The sequence below is a fragment of the Capra hircus genome, chromosome 26 (assembly GCF_001704415.2).
Source record: "Capra hircus breed San Clemente chromosome 26, ASM170441v1, whole genome shotgun sequence".
NCBI lineage: Eukaryota > Metazoa > Chordata > Mammalia > Artiodactyla > Bovidae > Capra > Capra hircus.
Window position 1 is genome coordinate 46,370,651 of NC_030833.1, and position 27,413 is coordinate 46,398,063.

Below are 27,413 nucleotides of genomic sequence, written 5' to 3' on the forward strand. Positions count from 1 at the left end.
ACCTCTCTACACAGTAACTAGCACTGTGCCTAGAACGCATGGCTGAGTACTGTCGGGGCTGTACCACTTTGCTTGCAGTTGTAGTCCCATAACCTATGAATCATGCGATCTAGATGCAAAGTCTCTCTGTGCTCAGTCTGTTCATCTCTAAAAATGAAAATAACAATAAATGCTGATATGATAGAATTATCATAATAATTATCAATAAGTATTATACGAACTTATCCTGTGCTAGGAACATAGTAACACATAAAATGCAAACTAGCTTTTACTTACACTAAATTTCCAAAAATGTAAAAAAACAAAAGAATCTCTTTAACAAGTGGTGCTGGGAAAACTGGTCAACCAATTGTAAAAGAATGAAACTAGATCACTTTCTAAAACCGCACACAAAAATAAACTCAAAATGGATTAAAGATCTAAATGTAAGACCAGAAACTATAAAACTTCTAGAGAAGAACATAGGCAAAACACTCTCCGACATAATTCACAGCAGGATCCTCTATGATCCACCTCCCAGAATTCTGGAAATAAAAGCGAAAATAAACAAATGGGATCTAATTGAAGTTAAAAGCTTCTGAACAACAAAGGAAACTATAAGCAAGGTGAAAAGACAGCCTTCTGAATGGGAGAAAATAATAGCAAATGAAGCAACTGACAAACAACTAATCTCAAAAATATACAAGCAACTTATGCAGCTCAATTCCAGAAAAATAAACGACCCAATCAAAAAATGGGCCAAAGAACTAAATAGACATTTCTCCAAAGAAGACATACGGATGGCTAACAAACACATGAAAAGATGCTCAACATCACTCATGATTAGAGAAATGCAAATCAAAACCACAATGAGGTACCACTTCACACCAGTCAGAATATCTGCGATCTAAAAATCTGCAAGCAATAAATGCTGGAGAGGGTGTGGAGAAAAGGGAACCCTCCTACACTGTTGGTGGGAATGCAAACTAGTACAGCCACTATGGAGAACAGGGTGGAGATTCCTTAAAAAATTGCAAATAGAACTGCATTATGACCCAGCAATCCCACTTCTGGGCATACACACTGAGGAAACCAGAATTGAAAGAGACACATGTACCCCAATGTTCATCGCAACACTGTTTATAATAGCCAGGACATGGAAACAACCTAGATATCCATCAGCAGATGAATGGATAAGAAAGCTGTGGTACATATACACAATGGAGTATTACTCAGCCGTGAAAAATAATTCATTTGAATCAGTTCTGATGAGATGGATGAAACTGGAGCCGATTATACAGAGTGAAGTAAGCCAGAAAGAAAAACGCCAATACAGTATACTAACACATATATATGAAATTTAGAAAGATGGCAATGACGACCCTGTATGCAAGACAGCAAAAAAGACACAGATGTGTATAACGGACTTTTGGACTGACAGGGAGAGGGAGAGGTGGGATGATTCGGGAGAATGGCATTCTAACATGTATACTATCGTGTAAGAATCGAATCACCAGTCTATGTCTGACGCAGGATACAGCATGCTTGGGGCTGGTGCGTGGGGATGACCCAGAGAGATGTTATGGGGAGGGAGGTGGGAGGGGGGTTCATGTTTGGGAACGCATGTAAGAATTAAAGATTTTAAAATTAAAAAAAAAAAAAAGTCTAGAAAAAAAAAAAGAATCTATAAAATACAAACAGATCATCCTGGATTATAAAACAATATATTAAATATTTGGATTAAAACCAATTTAAAGATATAGCAGGCTTCCTAGGTGGCACTAGTGGTAAAGAACCATCTGCCAATGCAGGAGACTTAGAGATGCGAGTTCGACCCTGGGTCGGGAACATCCCCTAGAAAATGGCATGGCAACCCATTCCAGTATTTTTTCCAAGAGAACAATGGAGAGAGGAGCCTGGTGGGCTACAGTCCATAGGATCGCAAAGAGCTGGAATGACTGAATCAACTTAGCATGCATTCACAGAAAGATACAGCAATAATTACCAGAAGCTAGAATTGGTTCATTAAAAATGTCACATTTATAAGGAGAAGAACATTGTAGAAACTATACCAAACCTGAAAAAAAACATTGTTTAATATCAAGATATTTTTATGGCCAATAAAGAGAAAGGCAGTCAAATTGTATTGTACCTCATTGAATAATTGCATCTAGAAAAAGTAACTAGAAGCATCATTATCATATGGAGTAAGGTCTCTAATGAAGTGCCACACAGCTTTGAGTTCTAATCTAATGTCTTCTCTAATTCACTTTTTAAAAAAATATTTTGGCTGTACCACACATCATATGGGATATGAATTTCCCAACCAGAGATGGAATATATCCCCCTGCAGTGGAAGTGCAGAGCCTAACCTCTGACCACCAGGGAAGTCCCTCCAATTCACTTTGAACCACTAACATATATAAAGGTATTAAAGTCATGTGCATAAAAAGCTGTGAATACCATGAATACCACAAGCCCAGAAGGATACATAACACATTTAATGATACAAAACAAAGTTCAAAATCATTTTAATGAGTCAATAATAAGTTTCAAAATGCTAAATTTTTATAATTAATTAAAATCACCTTATTTGTATTAGAAAAAAACTTAATTGCCCAAATATAATAAAAATGGCTACAAACATTAATATGAAAATATAATTATAAAATTTGGATGAGTAAAAGAAGAGTTTACATGCCAACACTAAATAATACAATGCTGAATAATAATACAAATTACTTCATATGCATTAATAATTGATGAAGGAATAGGTGGATTACAATAAGCACCATTTTAAGGTGCTTATATAGGTGCCTAAAATAGGATATGAAGTCTAGTTACTCTGAGAATGTGTGATAAAACTCAAAATGTCTAAACTAAAAATCACAAGATTAATCAGACATCTGAATGGTTGTTATGAAAAGATCAATTAGTTTATTCATTGTAGTCTCAGTGGGCAGAAATAAGAATAGTAAATTAAAACTATCACAAAGCATATGTTTTCAGTGTAAGCAGAGATTTTCTAATAATCTAAAGCGGGACAGAAAAGAATGAACTATCCAAAAAGTCAAGCCACATCACTGAAAATCAGCACACTAGAGGTTAAAACATAACTTGAAAGACTAGATCTGAGAAATTTTCTGGAAAGAATTTGAATTAGATGATCTCCATCTTTACAGGGGATTATAGTTTTACAGTATTTATCTTCATAGACTTTTTAAGAAAAATCCTGTCTAATTCAATTGTAAAGTAAATAACAGAATAAATAGTTGTACTATTAGCCTCTCTGACAAACCTCTGGAAGACAATCAGGTGACAATTTATGTTCTAAAGTTATTTATCTTGTAAACATTGCAAATGAGACCTATAAAACCATTCCATATCAGAAAGGTCATAATCTTTGCAAGAGGAGAATCAAATGCAGTGTGCTGAGCCCCCAGTTAGTCCTGCTAAGTGCCCATAAATTAGAAATAATCAGGTCACCTGGAAATCTTGTCACTAACAACTTTAGTTCCCTATGCAACTGTTAGTAGCATAGATAGAACTTGGCTTGCAATAAATTCCAACCATAATGGATCATGATGAAGTCAAGAATTCCCTGTGGCTAATATATAACACTCATTGTGATCTCACATTGGAATAGATTCTATTCTGCTATATAAGATGGTCATAAAAATTCCAAGTACAGTTCCACCAAGCCTATTAGGAGAGTCAAGGGGCTCCAACAAACTTAGGAATGTTAGGGAAATTCTGGTTTACTTCTTCTTTTTTTTTTTTTTTTTAATTTATTTTATTTTTTTTTTTAGTTTTTAAATTTTAAAATCTTTAATTCTTACATGCGTTCCCAAACATGAAACCCCCTCCTGCCTCCCTCCCCATAACATCCCTCTGAGTTTACTTCTAATAACTGGTGGCAAAAATAAATCATGGCAATTCTATCTCCTCTGATTCTCTTAATTTGCTTCATTCATGAAACAAATCAGAAAAAATAATGTATATAAATTGTTTGAGGGTAATTATTTAGAGTGATTACCATCATATTTCCCTAGACATGCAAACTATTTTCTGAATTTAAAAACAATTGTTTAGTATGGTGTGAAAGTGAAAGGCACTCAGTCACGTACAACTCTTTGTGAACCGATGGATTACATAGTTCATGGAATTCTCCAAGCCAGAATACTGGAGTGGATAGTCATTCCCTTCTCCAGGGGAACTTTCCGACCCAGGGATCGAACCCACTTTAAATGTATACTTGCATATCCATATTTTAGTATACATGTGTGAATATATTTTGACATACACAAAGTTCAGGAATGATATGTACACCAGTTGATGAAAATGATCTTTGCAAAGTAAGGTTGAGAGTAAAATGTAAAGGAAGAATTTTTCAAATAAATATGTAAGATTTTTTTCAATTTGAAAAAAAGTGTTATACAGACAGTTGCAAAATGCCAAGTGAAGCATTAATAAATAATGTATTGATGTGAACAGTGTTGATTATAGCATACATATTCAGTATTTTGGCCACCTCATGTGAAGAGTTGACTCACTGGAAAAGACTCTGATACTGGGACAGATTGGGGGCAGGAGGAGAAGGGGTCGACAGAAGATGAGATGGCTGGATGGCATCACTGACTCGATGGACGTGAGTCTGAGTGAACTCTGGGAGTTGGTGATGGACAGGGAGGCCTGGCGTGCTGCAATTCGTGGGGTCGCAAAAAGTCAGATATGACTGAGCAACTATACTGAACTGAACTGATGCAGTCTACGGAAAAATGAGATTTTTATACAAACAACAATATTTGGATTATTTAATAATTTAAATGGAAAATAAATATTTAGCCAACTTGAATAAGAATAGATTTAATTTTTCACAAAGCAAAGGCAAATGTTATTCACTCCTCATCATAATGAAAGGATTTTACCATGATTTTTCTTCCTACGTATATACTATTATTACAAATTTTAAAAAAATCATTACATCAAAAATTAAACTGGAAGATAGTGAAAAGAAAAGAGATGTAATGTGCTATAGAAATGTTTTTTAAATGATGAAGCAAAACTTAACATAAATGGCTGGCCAGAGGTAAAAGTGTACTTTACAAATTTAACTTTCATAATTAACGGCATATTCAAAGAAGTTACCTAAAATAAAAAGTACCCATTTGAAAATGTTATTCAGTTCAGTTGAGTTACTCAGTCGTGTCCGACTCTCTGGGACCCCATGAATTGCAGCACGCCAGGCCTCCCTGTCCATCACCATCTCCCGGAGTTCACTCAGACTCATGTCCATCGAGTCAGTGATGCCATCCAGCCATCTCATCTTCTGTCGTCCCTTTCTCCTCTTGCCCCTAATCCCTCCCAGCATCAGAGTCTTTTCCAGTGAGTCACTCTTCGCACAAAGTGGCCAAAGTACTGGAGTTTCAGCTTTAGCATCATTCCTTCCGAAGATATCCCAGGGCCGATCTCCTTCAGAATGGACTCGTTGGATCTTCTTGCAGTCCAAGGGACTCTCAAGAGTCTTCTCCAACACCACAGTTCAAAAGCATCAACTCTTCGGCGCTCAGCCTTCTTCACAGTCCAACTCTCACATCCATACATGACCACAGGAAAAACCATAGCCTTGACTAGACGGACCTTTGTTGGCAAAGTAATATCTCTGCTTTTTAATATGCTATCTAGGTTGGTCATAACTTTCTTTCCAAGGAGTAAGCGTCTTTTAATTTCATGGCTGCAATCACCATCTGCAGTGATTTTGGAGTCCCCCAAAATAAAGTCTGACACTGTTTCCATTGTTTCCCCATCTATTTGCCATGAAGTGATGGGACCGTTTTCTGAATGTTGAGCTTTAAGCCAACTTTTTCACTCTCCTCTTTCACTTTCATCAAGAGGCTTTTTAGTTCCTCTTCACATTCTACCATAAGGGTGGTGTCATCTGCATATCTGAGGTTATTGATATTTCTGCTGCCAATCTTGATTCCAGCTTGTGTTTCTTCCAGTCCAGCGTTTCTCATGATGTACTGTGCATATAAGTTAAATTATCAGGCTGACAATATACAGCCTTGATGTACTCCTTTTTCTGTTTGGAACCAGTCTGTTGTTCCATGTCCAGTTCTAACTATTGGTTCCTGATCTGCATACAGATTTCTCAAGAAGCAGGTCAGGTGGTTCGGTATTCCCATCTCTCTCAGAATTTTCCACAGTTTATTGTGATCCACACAGTCAAAGGCTTTGGCATAGTCAATAAAGCAGAAATAGATGTTTTTCTGGAACTCTCTTGCTTTTTCCATGATCCAGCAGATGTTGGCAATTTGATCTCTGTTTCCCCTGCCTTTTCTAAAACCAGCTTGAACATCAGGAAGTTCACAGTTCACAGTTCACGTATTGCTGAAGCCTGGCTTGGAGAATTTTGAGCATTACTTTACTAGCATGTGAGATGAGTGCCACTGTGCGTTAGATGGAGCATTCCTTGGCATTGCCTTTCTTTGGGATTGGAATGAAAACTGACCTTTTCCAGTCCTGTGGCCATTGCTGAGTTTTCCAAATTTGCTGGCATATTGAATGCAGCACTTTCACAGCATTATCTTTCAGGATTTGAAACAGCTCAACTGGAATTCCATCCCCTCCACTAGCTTTGTTTGTAGTGATGCTTTTGCCTGCTTGACTTCACATTCCAGGATGTCTGGCTCTAGATGAGTGATCACACCGTCATGATTATCTGGGTCGTGAAGATCTTTTTTGTACAGTTTTTCTGTGTATTCTTGCCGCCTCTTCTTAATATCTTCTGCTTCTGCTAGGTCCATGCCATTTTTGACCTTTATAGAGCCCATTTTTGCATGAAAATTTCCCTTGGTATCTCTAATTTTCTTGAAGCGATCTCTAGTCTTTCCCATTCTGTTCTTTTCCTCTATTTCTTTGCATTGATCACTGAAGAAGCCTTTCTTATCTCTTCTGCTATTCTTTGGAACTCTGCATTCAGATGTTTATATTTTTCCTTTTCCCCTTTGTTTTTCACGTCTCTTCTTTTCACAGCTATTTGTAAGGCCTCCCCAGACAGCCATTTTGCTTTTTTGCATTTCTTTTCCACGACATTGGTCAACAAAAATAAGACCAGGAGCTGACTGTGGCTCAGATCATGAACTCCTTATTGCCAAATTCAGACTTAAATTGAAGAATGTAGGGAAAACTGCTAGACCATTCAGGTATGACCTAAGTCAAATCCCTTATGATTATACACTGGAAGTGAGAAACAGATTTAAGGGCCTAGATTTGATAGATAGAGTGCCTGATGAACTATGGAATGAGGTTCATCACATTGTACAGGAGACAGGGACCAAGACCATCCCCATGGAAAAGAAAATGTTATTATGCATATGTAATATATAGAAACTTGTAGGTTTTTCACAATCAACTATTAAGAATATTACATTTATTTAATTATACTTATTTATTCAAAGTTCAACATGCGTTAAGATTAATATGACATAGTCCTTGTACATTAAGCAAATTCTATAAAACTGATATGAGATAAATATAGATAACTATAATGTGAGTTTAAAAAGAATTATGAAGGAGTTCCATGACAGTCCAGTGGTTAGGACTCAGTGCTTTTACTGCTGTGGTCCAAGTTCAATCCCTGGCCAGGGAACTAAAATCCTGAGAGCCACATTGTGTGCAAAAAAAAAAAAAGGAAAGAAAAAGAGAGAGAGAAAGTTTCAAAGGCTCTGGAGTTTACAATAAGAAATTATATATCAGTGTTACCCTAGGAAATACTTTTATGTAGCGAGTAGCATTTTGAGACATGTCTTGGTAGTAGGTAACATTCAACTCATGGTAATAGATAAAGGTCATTTCAAAGCATAGGCTCAAAAAGAGTATCAGGGAAGGCATGATAAAAAATTAGATTATGTTGAAAGTGAAAAAATGAAAGTTTTTCAGTCATGTCCGACTATTTGTGACCCCATAGACACTACAGTCTATGGAATTTTCCAGGCCAGAATACTGGAGTGGGTAGCCTTTCCCTTCTCCAGGGGATTTTCCCAACCCCGGGGTCCAACTCAGGTCTCCCTCATTGCAGACAGATTCTTTACCAGCTGAGCCACAAGACCAACATTATTGGAGTGGGTAACCTATCCCTTCTCCAGTGGATCTTTCTGACTCAGGAAGATTATGCTGAGATAACAGTTGTTAGTTTATTTTTCCCGGATTTGAGGATATATGTTTCTAAATAAAAGCATAGATTGATAAAATTGAGGAAATCTCAAGGGCCAAATAAACCAGTTTGCAATGAAAATTCATCTACTGAAAAGGCCAGAACTCTGCTTTGAGACACTAAAACTGGAACAATTTGAATTGTGAAATATAATAAGGAGAACTACTAGGATATGGTTCCAAAGTCAAATGAGAATTAAGAGGGTTTGTACTGGAGTTATGCTGTTGGCAAATGCAGAACATACTATGGAAATAAAAGTACAAAACTTGGTAGTTAAATGCATATTGGCTGGGGATAGAAGTCAAAGCTCTTTGTGTACCTACCAACTTTAAGTCTAAAAGAAGAGATGTTAAGATATTTGGATTGTTTCATGCTCTTAGATTTTAAGAATTAATATAGTTAAAATGACGATAATACCTAAAGCCATCTATAGATTTAATGTGAGCTCTATGAAATTACCCAAGACATTTTTCACAAAATAAATAATCCTAAAATTAATATGAAACCACTGAAAGACCCAAAGCAATTCATAGAAAAAGGAACAAAGCAGGAGTCATAACCCTCACAGACTTAGACGATACTAAAAAGCTATAGTAATCAAAAAAGCATGATATTGGCACAAAAACAGACATACGGATCAATGGAACAGAATAGAGAGAGCAGAAACAAACCCACACACCTATGGATAATTATCTTCGGAAAAGAAGGGAAGAATATACAATGAGGAAAGGCAGTCTCTTCAGCAAGTAATGTTAGGAAAGTTGAACAGGCACATATAAATCAATGAAATTAGAATACATGCTTACACCATACACAAAGATAAACTCAAAACGGCTTAGACTTAAATATTCTTAAGACACAACACTATAAAGCTCCTAGAATAGAACACAGGCAAAACATTCTCTGACATAAATCTTACCAATTTTTCTTTTTTTAGGTCAGTCTCCCAAGGCAATAGAAATAAAAGCAAAAACAAATAAATGGGACCTAGTTAAACTTGCAAGCTTCTTTACAGCAAGAAAAACCATAAACAAAAGGGAAAAGTCTAAAGACTGGGAGAAAATATTTGTGAATGACATGAGTAATAAAAATTTAATTTCTAAAATATACAAATAGTTCATAAAACTCAACAACAAAATACAAGCAGCTCAACCAGAAAATGGACAGATGACCTACACAGACATTTCTCCAAAAAGACATCCAGATGGCCAATAGATGACATAAAAAGATGTTTATCATCACTAACTATTAGAGAAAGGCAACTCAAAACTACAGTGAGGTACCACCTCACACTGGTCAGAAAGGGCATCATTAAAAGGTCTACAAACAACAAACAAAGTGATTCCAAAGAGAAAGCAATTTACCAGTAAACAAGCCAAATATGAGGAGAAGGCAATGGCAACCCACTCCAGTGTTCTTGCCTGGAGAATCCCAGAGATGGGGGAGCCTGGTGAGCTGCCATCTATGGGGTCACACAGAGTCGGACACAACTGAAGTGACTTAGCAGCAGTAGCAGAAGCAAGCCAAATATGATAATCATAGGTGATTTTAAAAAAGGGAACAAAATACAAAATGACATTGACTTAAATTAGATAAATATATTCCATAATTCTACAAACATGCTACATTATAAAATTCATATGACTTGGATATGAGTATTCCTAATTTAAGCCAGTAAAAGATGCATTGTGGGAATGGGCAAACTAAGTAGAGAGAGTCAATTGTATGGTGATGGATAACAATTAGACTTGTGGTGGTGACCACCCTGTGGCGTAAACAGATGCTGAACTCCAATGCTATACACCTGAAACCAGATATAATATAAAGAAAAAGGGTGTCTGTAAGTAACAGCTTGGGGAGACTCTTGCAGCTTGCCAATTTGTGCCATTATTCAAATTGTTTTCATAAAAGAAAGACTGACTATATACAAGGTAAGATAAATTCTAAGATAACAGCTCTCCTTATTCTGTTTTAGACAGTTTTAGCAACCCAGGCAAAACTCTGATTTGTGGGGTGCAAAGAATGTTGCTATGATTAAAGGACATAATGAGTGAGGGCAATGGTAGAAATGAGAACAGCATCAGAGATGACTTTTCCCCTCTAGGTTGAACACAACAGATCTATTCCTATTCTCCCCTTGTCACCTCCTTTCACATCTGCCCCAACTGCTCAGTCACTGAATTATGGGCCTCTCCCACTGTACAAGGGCAGCCCATTCTGGTGGGAGAGCTTTATTACTGCCCACCTCACCACAAAGTTCTTAAAAATTTGAATTTAGATGTGAAATAGATTAGGGAGTCATATACTCCACACCATATTTGAAGTGGATCATAAATCCCAAACATTGTAGGGAGATGATTCAGGTTCATTAGGTTGAGTATCTGACATTTGAATTTTATAGAATGGAAATTTGGGAGTAGGCAATGTGATGTACTTCTTGAGCTTTCACAAGGTCCTATACAATTACTGCTTATGACACCCCCGTATGCACATATTCACACATGCTTTTCTCTGCACTCAAGACTAGAATGCAAATAAGTGAAAATAAAGTTGCATTAGAAAGCTACTCAAGTCTACTCCAGTTTTTCAACTTTTTCAGAAAGAAGACACTTAACTTTGGTTATGTAGGTATTCTTAATATCTAAATACTTAGGTCATGCCTGAGAATGACTGGGCTGGGACATTGCCAGGAAACTTCTCAGCTTCTTTTAATTTTTATCAGCTTTGTAAGCACATTGTCACTCGTCTCTCAACCAACACTTACTGCTTGTAAGAGTAGCCTCTTGTTAACAATCCAAGTAAACTTTCTGACCTCAAGCCAACACCTAGTTGTACTCTCAAACTTTGCCATGAATTAGGTGGTGCTTATCCTACTTTTTCAAGGTTACCACCCATTCATTCTGAGCACTATGTTCTCTCCTTATTTAGATATTTGATTAACTTCCAGGATTTCAGAAGAGACCAGCAATGGTTCTCTCACACACAGATGGTCCTTCTTCCTTTCTTATTCTTGTTTCAAGGATTTTTTTAAAAAAATGTTTTTGTTGACAAACACTGAAAATAAACTCAAATTATACAATGAAAATTTGATATTTAACAAACACATGCAGATACTTAAATTATAATAGAGTTGTAATAGAGGGGCAAAGATAATTAAAAAAAAAAAAAAATGTACTAACGTCTCTATCCAAAACTCTGCCTGTGCTGTTCAGGAAAAGCATTTGTTTGACAGGATCCAACAATACCCAGTAATCCACGTTGTCCTTTAAAGAGAGTTCTATGGTTGGGTCTGGTCCTCCAGCAGTCCCTTTGATCAGCATGTTATCCACCAGAATTGTACCTGCAAACCAAAGAAAGTTATTTGAAAATACATTCTACATGTATGCATTCTTCAACAAGGTTCATAAACTCACACACTGGCTGACTTGCAAATCTGTTTCAAAGCAAAAGATATTCAATTTTTTTTCTGGCATGATATAGAAAATGCTCTGTTTCAAAAAGGCCAAAAAAATATCTTTGTGATGCTATTTGTAAATGATATTTTGAAAAGATGAGGTGCAAGGCAGAGATTCAAACTCTTGGTGAGTTTCACCATCTATCTCTTGTTTCCTTTTAAGAGCATCAGTGTGTTCCTCTCCCTGTCCATCACTTCTCACAGGAGTTATCACTGAATTTTATCCTGAACAAAAGAAAACTCCTATAATAACAGATGCTGATACTTCAGTTCACTCAGTAAGACTTCTGATATGAAAAATGATATCCTGAAAGTAAGAGAAAGGAAGAAAAAGGAAAAGATAAAGAAGTAGCAGAGATTCCCATGGTGAGAACTACTTCTTTTCTCTTTTATCTTACAGCAAATCCATGAAACATAAATCTTAATGTGAAAGACAAAACTAATGCGCAGATACACAAGAGAAGCTGTTCTTCTTTAAGGCATGTCTGGGGTACTCAACTAGAACAACATACTATTTTAATGTCACATTTCAATGCTTGCTTTCTTATTATTCTTCCAGTGGGCTGAATTTTAGACATTGGGTGAATAAGAGAGTAGATTTCTAGTCTCTCCTACTCTTGTTAAAGAGTCCATATATTTTATAAGTTGAACACAAACAGCACTGATGCAATTCAAACCCCCCCCCTTTTTCCCTCATACTGCAATGATTCCTTCAACAAACAATAATGCACTATAACTTACAGCAATCATTTTCAGCTGATCCATTTCATTAAACTTAACAGCATAAAGAAGAGTTGTGACTATGCAAATAAAAATGTACTCTCTTAAGGACATTTGAATAAATGGGCTTTATTTAGAGAATTCACTGCTTTAGGATAGTATACAAGAATCCACAGATAATCTATAAATTTTAATCTAGCTTGAATAATAATACAAAATGCATTTGCTGCATTTCCTTAAGGCACAAAATTGGCCTGAATATTATATCATTGCATAATTATAAACAAAAGGGAGAGTCTCTTGAAGATTTTTCTTAGAATGTTAATACTAGTAATAATAATAATCTATAATGTTTATCATATTATTATCAATGAGCTTTATTTCACTATAGAATGCTGAAAGGTACCATTCTTCTTTTGCAGTGATATATCTAAGTAATATTTTAATACTTCAATACTTTGGCCACCTGATGAGAAGAGCTAACTCATTGGAAAAGATCCTGATGCTGGGAAAGACTGAAGGTGGGAGGAGAAAGGGATGACAGAGAATGAGATGGTTGGATGGCATCACCAATGCACCTGACATGAGTTTCAGTAGGCTCTAGGAGTTGGTGATGGACAGGGAAGCCTGGCGTGCTGAAGTCCATGGGGTTGCAGAGTCGGACACCACTGAGTGACTGAACTGAACTCAATTGAACTGAATATTTAAATACACACACACACTTTTCTAAATGCCATACTATTTACTTTTACTTTTGCACATATTAGTGCACATACGTTTAAATATGAGTGAAACTGATCCTTTTTTTAAAACTGAACTGGCAAATATGTTATCTACAGATAGTCAAAAGCACAGATCAGACAATGGTGGCATTTTCTTGTTTACAAATATGTTCTGTGTCTGAGTATATACTCTTTTACAAATGCTTCACATAGCTAACCTTTAAAAAAAATAAAAATAAAAAATAAAAACCGGGAGAACTGGAAAAAAAAAAAGAAAAATTATTCAGTCTGTGTTTTCAATATGTAATTAACAAATTAAATCATTCTATTTTCTGACTAGAAAAATAAATGTATAATAAGTACATCAACTAACAATTAACATTTATGCCTTGATTCAATAACGCATAATAGAACATTAGCAGTTCTTTCTCTAGTATACATATATACTATGAGGGACACAAAGAGAGGGCATAATAAAGCATGGTTAAAATCATAAAAAAGGAATCAACTTAGTTTTACACTCATATCATAGAGGTGAAGAAAGCAGACCTTGGAACTGACAGAGATAAAATCCAGTCTTGGACTCACATTTACTAGCCATGTGAAGGTGGATAGATTACTTAACCCCACTCACCTTCAGTTTCCCTCCTCTACAAAACCAAAATGGGTAAAATAAAAGAGGTAATTTTTTATTATGACACCACATGCATGTACTTGGGAAAAAAAAAAAAAAATGTGTTCTTATAGTGAAAGCACTAACAAAAGCTAAAACAACCCCAGTAAAAATACAAGCATGGTTAAATATTTAATGGTATTTTCTCCAAGCATCATAGTCAATCTTTTAGCCTTAAATAGTGGGATTTATGCTTCTTCCTTCAAGAAGCAGTTATTGACAGTCATTTGCTTCTAAATAGACTTCTTGGTGGCTTGGTGATAAGAGAATCTGTCTGCCAATGCAGGAGACAGGGGTTTGATCCCTGGGTCAGGAAGATTCCCTGGAGAAGGAATTAACAACCCACTCCAGTATTCTTGCCTGGGAAATCCTGTGGACAGAAAACCCTGGTAAGCTGCAGTCCACGGGGTCGCAAGAGAGTCAGACACATTTTAGTGACTAAACAACAACCAAATGCTTCAAATACAGACTTTTTTCAACAAAATTGAAAAATCTGATCGAGCACTTAAGCTTTCTTCATTAATCTGTTGTTTTAAACTTGGAAAAAACAATTTCACAGCTTCTTCATCTGTACCCATAGCTTCTTCCATATTAGCATAGTATCAATCATAGCCACTAATGTAAACTCTAGTTGTATTAAATAAAGGTGCTGCAGTAGATTTTCAGCTTTTGTATTTAGATTCTCTTACATAGCTATTTATTTTTAACTATGATAAAATTGTGCTCAGAATATATCAAAACAGAAATATACTGTAAAATAACTAATGAATCAATAAAACTGCCTCCTTATACCAGGCCCATTCCCCTACTTACAAGGTGTATAAGGTAATTTGCATCAAAGAAGAGCCTGTTAGGTTGGTCTGGGGACTAAGTGAGATAACGCATGTGAGGTACTGATTGCAGCCCTTGGTACAGAAAAAAAAAAAAAAAAAAAAAACCCTGAAAAATATGAATTACGGTTATTGCTCTTAATGTTATTAACTCCATCTTGCAAGAGAAAGCATTTGAAACTAAAGCAAAATGATTTATTTTATGTCCTAGAAGTTTTTATAAACCAAATCTACATTTCATGCTACAAAGCTAAGATAGGTGTGGCAAGCTGTCTGGAGAATTTACATGGGCTCAAAAGATTTGAACGCAAAATATCCACTCTGCGAAGTTAGAAGGAAGGCAGAGAATGCTCACTCTAGAAGAAATTATAAAGATAACTTCTTGTCTCTGGTGAATGACAGTCCATCCAGGGATTGATAGGTGAGCCATCCAGGCCTGCTCACTCGGGAGTGACTCGCTTTTTCCACTTAGTAACATTAGACAGTTTTGATTTTTCTCAAAGAAGCTAAATTTAGATTTCATGGCAAGAAAAGGGTCTTATTCAACAAATTCATACTCATAGTGATCTTTAGATTGAATATGTTTTACTCATCCCCAGCATATGTTTGGTTCTATTAGGGACTAAACACACATATACACATACAGATTATATATTAGAGGAACTAAAGTCATAATTGATTATTTAATATTTTCTTGAAAATTGTATTTGCTTCTTTAACTAGACAGTTATAAAACAAGTAGGTTAGTCTCTAAAAATGCTGTGGAGGTGGCAGTGGCAAGAGGGTTTGTTGCCTTTCTAATTAACCAAATTCAAAGATGCTGAAAGAGTAAGTTCTACACGGAGAGAAAGTAATTGACTGTTTGGGCTCATTCCAAACATTAAAATAAGACAATCACTCTGTGCACAGAATACAGTACTTGCCATAAAACAATTAATTATGCAAAGGTGTATAATAATATGAACTGCAAAAAATCTCTCACAACAATCTTCCTCCAGTTAAAGTCAACTGGAAAGAAGTTCAGCTGCAATATACAGTCAGGAGCATTGGATGCTTTTTCTTGCATTTACCCCTTGTAAATGAAACCATAAACAAAGTTCCCAAATGTGCATTATTTAATTAAAACAATTTTTTAAAAAGCTGAAATTGTAGCTAGTACACAGTTTTTCAGTGAGATTAAACATTAAGCATGGCCACTGTGTAGTTGTTTGAGTAAAATCTAGATTCCAAGATTACCCAGCTAAACAAAACTCTTCTCATGCTCAAATCCTCATCTTTGCCAAAAATTTCCTGGACTTTCGTAGACTATTCTCCTACTCTGATTTTTCATACTTCTTAATTTACAATTATGTAAATTATAAACAGATTTATAATATATAAACACATTTTAGTTAAGCATATGTTCATATCATATCTGGATAACTAATTGATAAAGGGAAGGAAATATATGTGGACCCACCAACTTCGTAAAGAAACTATCAACACTGATTGGACTGTGTTTCAATGTTAGGAATATATTAATTACACACAATGTTTGCTAAAAATGGAAAATGATATCAATTAAACCAACAGTGATTAAAACAGAGAAAAACATACTGCTTTGCAAAACTATGTTGGTTTTTAAAAATTATTTTATTTACTTCAAAAGAACAAACCATTACAAATGGAAAGCTCTGTTCAAGAGTACTTCATTCATATTACTTAAGTAATAATACCTTTACTTATATTTTATTTCATGATACATGATGGGTGATATATCAAGTATGACATAGGCATACAACTATAACTCTTTAAGAATAAAGGGATTGTTTCCCTCCTATTCTTTATTTTTCTCTTAGAAATTGATATAAATATCTTGACATTTAGACAATTTCTAGTATTTCTATTCTGTTGTAAATAAAGTAGTAAGCAAATGCATACATGTTATGCGCTTTTATGTAGAATGCATGCTTATTTATTTAACTAAAAATAGGATCATAGAATTTGAGAACTTGAAGAGAACCTACCATCTCATATATAAATGTATATTATATATTTATGATATATATGATGCATATGTTCACACACACACTTATACATGAAAAATGAAGCAAATCATGTGGTATCTCCAAATTTCCCCAAGCACTAAAATAACCTGACCAATGTGGTGTAGATAATAAATACATTGTTGTTGTTCAGTCACTAATTTGTGTGCAACTCTTTGAGACCCCATAGACTCCAGCACACCAGGCTTCCCTGTCCTTCACTGTCTCCCAAAGTTTGCTTAAACTCATGTCCACTGAGTCAGTGATGCCATCCAACCATCTCATTCTCTATCAGCCCCTTCTCCTCCTACCCTCAATCTTTCCTTGCATCAGGGTCTTTTCCAATGATCTGGCTCTTCACATCAGGTGATGGAAATATTGAAGTATATCTAAGACCAAATTCCAGGTTACTAATTCATAGTTTATATCTCCTTTCCCTATATCTTGCTATCATCTTGGAAATACACAAATGTTTTAACTTAAATGTGAAAGTATAAAAACTTTCTTAGCTTTGTTGTGAGTTCATAGGAAACACAGGCAAAAGTCAGTTGAGTTATAACCTCATTATTTGGAGTTTTGTGCCCTATAATTTGTTGAAAGTATTTAAAGGGGAAAAGTGGAAACAACTTTAAAGTAAGAGAATAGTATAACTTATACTATAAATAGCATAAAGTATAAGGAGAATTGTACAATATAATTATAAACTACCCGACCTTAGAACTAATTTTCCCCAAATTATATCTGTAAGGATAGATGAGCCTGGCAGGCTTCAGTCCATGGAGTTGCAAAGAGTTGGACACAACTGAGCAACTAACACTTTCACTTTCCTAGATATAGGTATAGTCTCTGACCTTATAACTAATAACTCATAAAAGAGAATAGATGGTTGACGTTAAGGATAATTCAATAAAACTTCAGGTCAGACTTGGAGTGCCAGTTTAAGAAATGAACATACTAACCTAGCATCCCTTGGGACAGGGACTATTATTGTACCTCTCCTTTCCACGGTGGCAGAGGAAGCATTCTGAACAGACAGACAAGCTGGATTCTGAGTTTAGAGAAGCTAAAATGGCTCCATGGTGGACAGACTCTTAAGGTACCCCCATGATGCTTGCCTCCTGGTGAAATGGAGAAGGACCCTATGATCCTTCCCTTCATGTCCTCTGCCTGCCTTTTGTCTGTGGAAAAACTTTAGCCAAAGAATAAGCTTAATCAGAGAAATAAGAGCACACAGAAACAAAGGAAAACAGTCAAAGGAGAGCAAGTATTACTAATGTAGTTATTAAGCATAGTCAAGGACCTCTGGCTCCTTCTCACAGGCTGTGGATGATGTTTTGAGCCATATCCTGTGAGCTGTCTTCTAGATACTGAGACCCCCAGCAGGTGGAAGAAGTTAACTACATGCTGACCAGACTGTAGCCATGACATAGGTTGCCACAATTTCAAGAACTGGCATCAAGAAATGGAAACAAAATGACCCTGAAACTATACCTACAACAATCAAGATGATGCTGGCCAGACCACTGAGACCAGTTTTCAAGATGACTGTCAGAGCTGACTCTGCTGTTTCTGCTTGTAGCCCCTTCCCTTCATCCACAGAAACCTTTGCCCACTTATTGTCAGTGGAGAGAGTCGGCCTTTGGACAGGCATCCACTCTCCCCTACACCACACTCCCCACCCCCAGCATCTAAAATAAAGCAAACTTTCCTCCTTTCCATCAACCTGGCCTCTTTTTTTTTTTTTTTTTTTTGGCTTTGCAGTAGTGAGCAGACAGATCCTACCCTCATTAACACTGAATTTATGTGATTCCCTTCTCCTGAGTGTGGGTGGGACCTGTGACTTGCTTCTAACTGAAAGAATATGGTAAAAGTTATGGGAAGTCCTATTTACATGTATAATATGTGGCTATGTTACATGAGATTCTAGTGACTATCTTGTTGAGCCTTTCTCTCTTTCCCTTGGTGTCCTTGATATAGTTACCCATGTTGGGAAGCCCACATGGTAAGGAGCTATGACAGCCTTTAGGAGCTATGGGTAGTCAGCTGACAGGCAGGCAGACAGAAGACTTCAGTCTTACAACCACAGGAAGGCGATTTTGTCAAGCCTGAATTATCTTGGAAGCAAACACTTCCCTAGCTAATCAAGCATTAGTTGAGACTACAGCCTTGGCAAAACTTGGTTACAGTCTTGTGAGGCCATGAGTAGAGGACTGAACTATGCTATGCCTGGACTCCAGGCCTAAAGAAACTGTGAAATGATAGATGTATGCTGTTGTAAAACTCTGTTTCAATACAGCTAACATAGCCCTAAAGGCAAAAGATCTATGTTCAAAATCTTGGGCTCACTACTTACTACATCTATGAACTTAGGTAAGTCCCTCAGATTCTTGTAATCAGTAATATACATTGCTAAGAAAAATAAAGTAATGAATGTAAGTAAAGGCACATAGTTACTCAACAAATAATACTTTTCATCTTACTCTCACTAGGATGGGTGTTTGTATAGATTGAATTACATAAAGTTATTATTCATCTTCAGTTCAGTTCAATCTCTCAGTCATGTCCGACTCTTTGCGACCCCATGAATCGCAGCACGCCAGGCCTCCCTGTCCATCACCAACTCCCGAAGTTCACCCAAACTCATCAAGTCGGTGATGCCATCCAGCCATCTCATCCTCTGTCATCTCCTTCTCCTCCTGCCCCCAATCCCTCCCAGCATGAGGGTCTTTTCTAATGAGTCAACTCTTCACATGAGGAGGCCAAATATTGGAATTTCAGCCTCAGCATCAGTCCTTCCAATAAACACCCAGGACTGGTCTCCTTTAGGATAGACTGGTTGGATCTCCTTCCTGTCCAAGGGACTCTCAGGAGTCTTCTCCAACACCACATTTCAAAAGCATCAATTCTTCAGTGCTCAGCTTTCTTCACAGTACAATTCTCACATCCATACATGACCACTGGAAAAATCATAGCCTTGACTAGACGGACCTTTGTTGGCAAAGTAATATCTCTGCTTTTTAATATGCTATCTAGGTTGGTCATAACTTTCCTTCCAAGGAGTAAGCGTCTTTTAATTTCATGGCTGCAATCACCATCTGCAGTGATTTTGGAGCCCAGAAAAATAAAGTCTGACACTGTTTCCACTGTTTCCCCATCTATTTCCCATGAAGTGATGGGACCAGATGCCATGATCTTAGTTTTCTGAATGTTTAACTTTTTCATCTTATTTCATTACATTTGAAATACTAGCCACATATTTTATTTAATTTCACTTTTTAAAAACTGAGATAGAAGAAGCAGATAACATACACAAAAGCCAACAGAAAAATAAGAGAATACTGTGCATATGCAAAACAGAAAATAAAAGGGGAACAAAAGTTTATTCACACTGTCACTGAGAATGTATCATAAATCAAAAGCTATTTTTTCCTGGTGTAAATAAGAGTGAAAGAGATACCACACAAGGGAGTCCACATTACTGACGTCAAAGTGTTTATCAATATGTGTTTACTCTATCAGCTGAGCTAACAGATAAAATATAAAATCTTAGTGAATTATACTATATCCAATTCACAGGCATATGAAAATAATGAAGGTTATTACTCTCAAAATACAGCAAGATTCTATTTTCAAACAATCAAAATGATACAGTTGAAATAAAGAAATAGGTCATATTGTATATATGTATATACATTAAATATGATTATAAAAAAGCAGATTAAAAAAAAGTGAACTAGACCATATATATGTCTCCACCACTGGAAAGACTATAGACTCTAAAAGGGAAGTTGCTGTTCTCTCCACTTTAAGAGATCTTTCTCTCAGGTTTAAACCAATCCCCACACACCTTTATTGAGTGACCCCATAAAGGTTCCCTGCTCTCAAAGCTGATTAAAAATGACATTTATCTAATAAAAGCACATTCAAGACAGAATGTCTGTTATATAATATGGTTGTGTCAGTAAATGAAAAATACATGCTTCACAGAAAAATTCTCAAAAGAGTAGCTCATAATCCTTTTGCCATACCTCACCTTACATATTTTTGAAAAATATTACTCAATAGTAAATTTATCCTATTGCTCAATTCTACATTCCAATCAGAAAAAGCTTTCTGTGCATATAAATATGCGAGTGAGTATGTGCACAATCATTTTCCTCAAACCTCAGAGATATATTGATTTTCCTCCATGTTTGGCTCTCTTTGTTTTACACACACACACATATACACGGATGCCCTCTGATATGCATGAGCAAGAATTGCTCCTCCATCTGAAACCTAAGAATAAAACTATTGAGTGAAAGAAAGAGATGATAAAATTTAGTAACTCTTTCTGGTACACAGGGAGCCCACAGTGGGAGGATATTTCTAACAGAGACTCTTGGGTAGATACAAAGTGCTTCTTGCTATACTAATTCTTAGAGTAGGTCTACTCTACTCATTCATGCTTGTTTCTAGAACTTTAATCTTTGCATAACCTTTTTTTTTTTTTTGGTGGTCTCATCCAGTCCCATCTAGTCCTACCTAAACTCTTGACTTATGACTCCCAAATTTAAATCTCCAGTCCCAGAAAGACACAAGACCTGCTCTTTTATCAGCTTCTGCTCTGTACTCTAATATCACTTTTTCAATGAAGGCGTCTTCAACCACTCTATTTAATGATCTAACATACCATATACAGTCATATAATTTATATTTTTCCACTCCATCCAGTACATATTACCCCCCCTCCAGATTAATTCCTGTGTAATCCGTTAGGAATTGTACTTCTCATAAGTAATGCATTTATTTTAAGCTGATAGACATTTGGAATGTGCTTGGTGTTTATTGCAGAAATAGTTTGTAGGCTAGTGACTAAAAAGTCAAAGCAGGCATTTTAGGGTAATATGTTTTTTATTTTCAGGGAGATTGGGAGCCACAAGAAAGTTTTAAGCTGACATATTTTAGAAGAGTAACTTTAGCCATTGTGTTGAATATGAACTGAGGCAAAGGAAGGTCTGAAACAGGAAGATTAGCTGTAATTTTATTGAAGTATTCTGTTCAAGAGATAATGGTGACATAGGGAGATCCAACCAGTCCATTCTAAAGGAGATCAGCTCTGGGTGTTCTTTGGAAGGAATGATGTTAAAGCTGAAACCCCAGTACTTTGGTCACCTCATGCGAAGAGTTGACTCATTGGAAAAGACTCTGATGCTGGGAGGGATTGGGGGCAGGAGGAAAAGGGGACAACAGAGGATGAGATGGCTGGATGGCATCACATGACTTGATGGAGGTGAGTTTGGGTGAACTCCTGGAGTTCGTGATGGACAGGTAGGCCTGGTGTGCTGTGATTCATGGGGTCGCAAAGAGTCGGACACAACTGAGCAACTGAACTGAACTGAACTGAGAAGAAGTTGATAACAGTAAAGGTAGTAAAGCACAAAGGTCTAATGTGGGCATGTGTGTAAGTGTGTGAAGTCGCTCAGTCCTGTCTGACTCTTTGTGACCCCATGGACTGCAGCCTACCAGGCTCCTCTGTCCATGGGATTTTCCAGGCAAGAATACTGGAGTGGATTGCCATTTCCTTCTCCAGGGGATCTACCCAACCCAGGGATCGAACCCAGGTCTCCCACATTGTAGACAGACGCTTTACCGTCTAAGCCACCAGGGAAGTATATATGTGGGTATATTCAATATGTAATAGTATTTCCTCATAAACTGGATATTGAACATGAGAGACAGTGAGTCAACAATGACTAATAAAAATTTGTCCTGGAAAAATTGTGAAGATGGAGTTTCCTTTATCTTATGTGAGAAAGATACCATGAGGAACAGGCACAGAAGTGTGTGGGAAGATCCAGATCTCATTTTGATCAGATCTGTTTCATTTGCTTGTTAGATATATGAGTGAAAATGTGGAAGAGGCAGTTACGATGTATGTTTTTGGTCCAGAAAAGAAGGGAAAAAGATCTGGACTAAAGATTTAAATATGAGAGTCATGAGTCAAGAGTTTAGATGGGACTGGGTGAGACAAAAAAAAATATATATATGAAAAGTTAAACGAAGATTAATATTTCTCCCCTATGTCTTCATAGTTGTACAGGAGCAGCTGTTTTACGTAGTCTAGTCCAATATTCATGGGCTCATCTGGGCATCTACCATAGAGTTAGCAATCAGAGACATCTATCCTAGACTTTCCATCCTAAAGGAAATCAATTCTGAATATTCATTGGAAGGATTGAGGCTGAAGCTGAAACTCCAATACTTTGGCCACCTGATGCGAAGAACTGACTCATTTGAAAAGACCCTGATGCTGGGAAAGATTGAAGGTGGGAGGAGAAGGGGACAGCAGAGGATGAGATGTTTGGATGGCATCACTGACTCAGTGAACATGAGTTTGAGTCAGCTCTGGGAGTTGGTCATGGACAGGGAAGCCTGATGTGTTGCAGTCCATGGGGTTGCAAAGAGTCAGACATGACTGAGTGACTGAACTGAACTGAACTGTCCCTGACTTTTGAATTTTAGTCCTAGAAAGAAAGGTCTGTTCCTTTTAATGTAGTTGCAGCATAAATATAAACCTAAGGTTTCCTCCTTTCAAAAAACAAACAAACTTGTATTTTAAGGAAAGGAAACAAAAACTGATATGCACAAGAGAGTATGATGGTAAATATTTAATAGTACTAAGGGGTGCTGATGAGAAAGAAGGGCCTAAGAGTGTTTGAGACTATAGTTTATATTATTCCTTCCAGTGCTAGGTTGTTTCATGGATACTTCTGTATCTTTCCACCAGACTTATTATAACTTAGGCATGTGTGTGCTTATATTGGGCTTCTCTGATAGCTCAGTTCGGAGAAGGCAATGGCACCCAACTCCAGTACTTTTGCCTGGGAAATCCCATGGACGGAGGAGCCTGGTGGGCTGCAGTCCATGGGGTTGCTAAGAGTTGGACACGACTGAGCGACCTCACTTTCACTTTTCACTTTCATGCATTGGAGAAGGCAATGGCAACCCACTCCAGTGTTCTTGCCTGGAGAATCCCAGGGACGGGGGAGCTTGGTGGGCTGCCGTCTATGGGGTCGCATAGAGTTGGACACGACTGAAGCGACTTAGTAGTTGTAATAGTAGATAGCTCAGTTGGTAAAGAATCCCCTTGCAATGCAGGAGGCCCCAGTTTGATTCCTGGGTCAGGAAGATGCCCTGGAGAAGGGATAAGCTACCATGATCCCTGGATTGGGAAGATCCCCTGGAGAAGGGAAAGGCTACACACTTCAGTATTCTGGCCTGAAGAATTCCATGGACTGTATAGTCCATGGGGTCCCAAGATTGTATAGTCCATGGGGTTCCAAAGAGTTAGACATGACTGAGTGACTTTAAATGTAAATGTAATGTGCTTATATACTCCTGAGGAAATATTTTAAGATTTATGAAATAATTCTTAAAATACTTTTGTTGTACACTAAGCTGGAGGCTGTCTCTATGATTATTTAAGTAATTTTATTTGAAAATTCATTTAGATAGTGCTTTATGTAGGGGGTGGTCCCAAAGGGTTGGACACGACTGAGTGTGCACACACACACACAACACACAGATACACACATAAGCCCATTACTAGTTTGGTGAGGAAAATATCAGTAAAATGAATGAAAAAAAGTACATACTGAGTCACCCTGGCATTTGTTAGCTTTATTAACAGGAGGAACACACAGGAATCAAGAATAGCAAGTAAAAAACGCTACTAAACACTATTCACATTATACATAATATATGTTTCTTACCCTTAGGCTAAGCATTGTTTGCTTGAACAATAATTCCAATAAAGCAAAAAACTAGAAGTCCATTAACAGATGTTAGGAAATAATTCTGCATGGTAAGTGGGTCTCTCTCATTTGCTTTGCAGATATTCAGTGATAATCAGTCCTCTACTGCTCTTAAATTTCTCACATTTTCCTCATCTCCTGTCTCTGCTTAACATCTGAGGTATGGATGAACGTCATTGCTATCATTATAGTTAAAAAGTCCATCACTAGAACTCTGGACCCGGTGGCTTCCATTCCATTTTAAAACCCCTTCTCTTTTAGCTTCAAGCTAAATAACTCATCCAGTAATGAAAAACTAATAATAACAGTATAAAATTCCCTCTATCTAAGCCTTAAATCTATACCTGAACATGAAATGTTTTAAGTATACCAGATTATGAGGATACATGTGTCACAGCTGATATACATACAAACATACAAATGCATATGGACAGAGAGAGAGAGTGAGAGAGAGAATGCTGACAAAGAAAGCTAAACTTCTTTTCATTAAAAAGAAAATGTTGTGAATGCCAACACGGATGGCAATGTGCCTAAGCATGAAAAGACATGAATGGAATTCTCACTTCCTCAACATAACAGTGAAGACTCAGGGCATGTTTCTAATCTTGCTGTTATCTTAAAAGTTTTGACTAAGCCGAAATGGTATCTTACTGTGTGAAGGAGGAAACATCAGGTGGAAATTAAGATATCTTTTCTATTTCCTATATGAACTTAACAACTTTATAAAAATATCAGTCTTCTGTAGTTCTGTAATCTCACATGTTCTCCCAACTGACTTTTTTAAAATATAAAAATAATGACAGCATACTAAGTTTTTCTTCTTGTCCCAGTGTCTTTATAAAATGTAATGAGATATCTATAAAAAAATTTGTACTTTTGCAAAATGAAAAAGATTCTGAACCTGGCCAGAGTACAGCTAAGACAAGTATATCATAACTTTTTATCATCAATATATGATTGAAATTCTTAACATAAGTTTTGAGTTCTGAGAGTAATTTCAGTAATAATTTAAGAAATATTATTCTTAAACACAAAAAAGTGCTAGACTTATTTCCTTTTCAATGTAGATCCAGGCACTCTGAAAGCCTGATTTATCCTGTATATTTAAAATCTATATAGTATCAGCCTCACTGCATGCAAATTGGGAGTCAACTCTCTTCTCTAATTACTAGAACAATGAAGTGAGAATGAGTGAGTAAGTACTAGCTAAAAGTAGGCAACTTATACAACTATTGGATGGGGTAATAGAGCAGTCTCCTTAATTATGACGCTGAAAGATTGAAATGCGTATCTTATGAATAACTGTTAAGTGATTAAATTTTCTTTCTCAGGAATATTTCTAATAAAATACAGATAATATCACTAGGACATACTGTCAAGTTCTTAACATTTAACATATTATTTGCAGAATGAGAGGCTCAGAAAACTGAATGAAAAGTAGTGAAACAGTAGGAACTGAACAAAATGGAGCACAGAAAAATAACATCAGATTCAGAGGTGAATTATAGGAGACAGGGATATAGGAGACGCTATCACTCAGAACATGCACTATCAACCTATTTTTCAAGTTTTGTTTCTTTCACACAAATTCTATAAACTCTATAAAATCTTAGGTTCTTCCTTTTGTTTTAAAATATAAGGTGTATTTTCTTCTTTCAAGACGTTAGAACAATAGCCATCATTTGTGATCCACACATGTTCCTTTCTCCATCAAGCTTAGCATCATACTCTCAGTATAAAGAGCTCTCTCGCTTTGGAGACACAAGGAACCCATAAAAGCAGTTCTTAATACTATATTAATTGTTAATATATACAATAATACACCTATCAATATGCATGAGATTTCAGTTTCTAGGTTGCACAATTTTGATGGGAAGAGCTATTATAAAACACGTTGCACTCCTCTAGTATTACGCTTGCACAGTATGGCTTAATGCATGTTCTAGAATGGGAGAAGAGTAAAGAAAAAGGAAGAAAAGAAGGATGGAAAGAAGTAGGTGGAAGAAAGAAACAGGGATTTTTAGAAATAAAATAAAAATATGGGGAAGCAAGTCTAGAGCCTGGATATTCTATCAGTACAAGTCAGCAATAGAAAACAGTTGCAGCAAAAAAGGATAACAAATGAACAGATTATAAAGAAAAAAATTTAAAAAAAATATGATAATTTTTCCTTAATCTTAGCCTGTGTAGAAACTAAAGTCTGGTGTTAATACACAGAATTACTCCAATAAATTACATTCATCTTTACATGATTATTTCAATATATGATATTATAATATATATCACATTATATGAAATACATAATTCTTAGTAGATACACATAAATAGCAGAAAAAATATTGCTTTTAAATATTTTGTGACTATCACACACGGATATTCTTGAGAATCAGTCCAGTTCAGTCGCTCAGTCGTGTCCGACTATTTGCAGCCCCATGGACTGCAGCACGCCAGGCTTCCCTATCCATCACCAACTCCTGGAACTTGCTCGAACTCATGCCCATCAAGTCAGTGAGGCCATCCAACCATTTGATCCTGTCGTCCCCTTTCCTCCTGCATTTAATCTTTCCCAGCATTAGGGTCTTTTCCAAGGAGTCAGTTCTTAGCTTCAGGTGGTCGAAGTATTAGAGTTTCAGCTTCAGCATCAGTCCTTCCAATGAATATTCAGGCCTGATTGCCTTTAGGATGGACTGGTTGGATCTCCTTGCAGTCCAAGGGATTCTTAAGATTTTTCTCCAACACCACAGTTCAAAAGCATCAGTTCTTTGGCGCTCACCTTTCTTTACAATCCAACTCTCACACACGTGCATGACTACTAGAAAAACCGTAGCTTTGACTAGATGTTCTGCTTTTTAATATGCTGTCTAGGTTGGTCACAGCTTTTCTTCCAAGAAGCAAGTGTCTGAATTTCATGGCTGCAGTCACCATCTGCAGTGACTTTGGAGCCCCACCCCCAACCCCAAATAAAGTCTATGTTTTTATTGTTTCCTCATCTACTTTTGC

The 27,413-nt window shown here is 36.6% G+C and overlaps 1 protein-coding gene across 10 annotated transcripts in view; it reads right to left on the minus strand.

Moving 5' to 3' along the window:
- PCDH15 (protocadherin related 15) overlaps nt 1-27,413 on the minus strand; it is a 910,832-nt gene that overhangs the window by 548,505 nt on the left and 334,914 nt on the right. For all 10 annotated transcript variants that reach the window (XM_018041648.1, XM_018041647.1, XM_005698156.2 and 7 more), the window contains one exon: nt 11,374-11,534. In XM_018041648.1, coding sequence (XP_017897137.1) covers nt 11,374-11,534 — 161 coding nt within the window. The remainder of the gene's footprint in view (nt 1-11,373; nt 11,535-27,413) is intronic.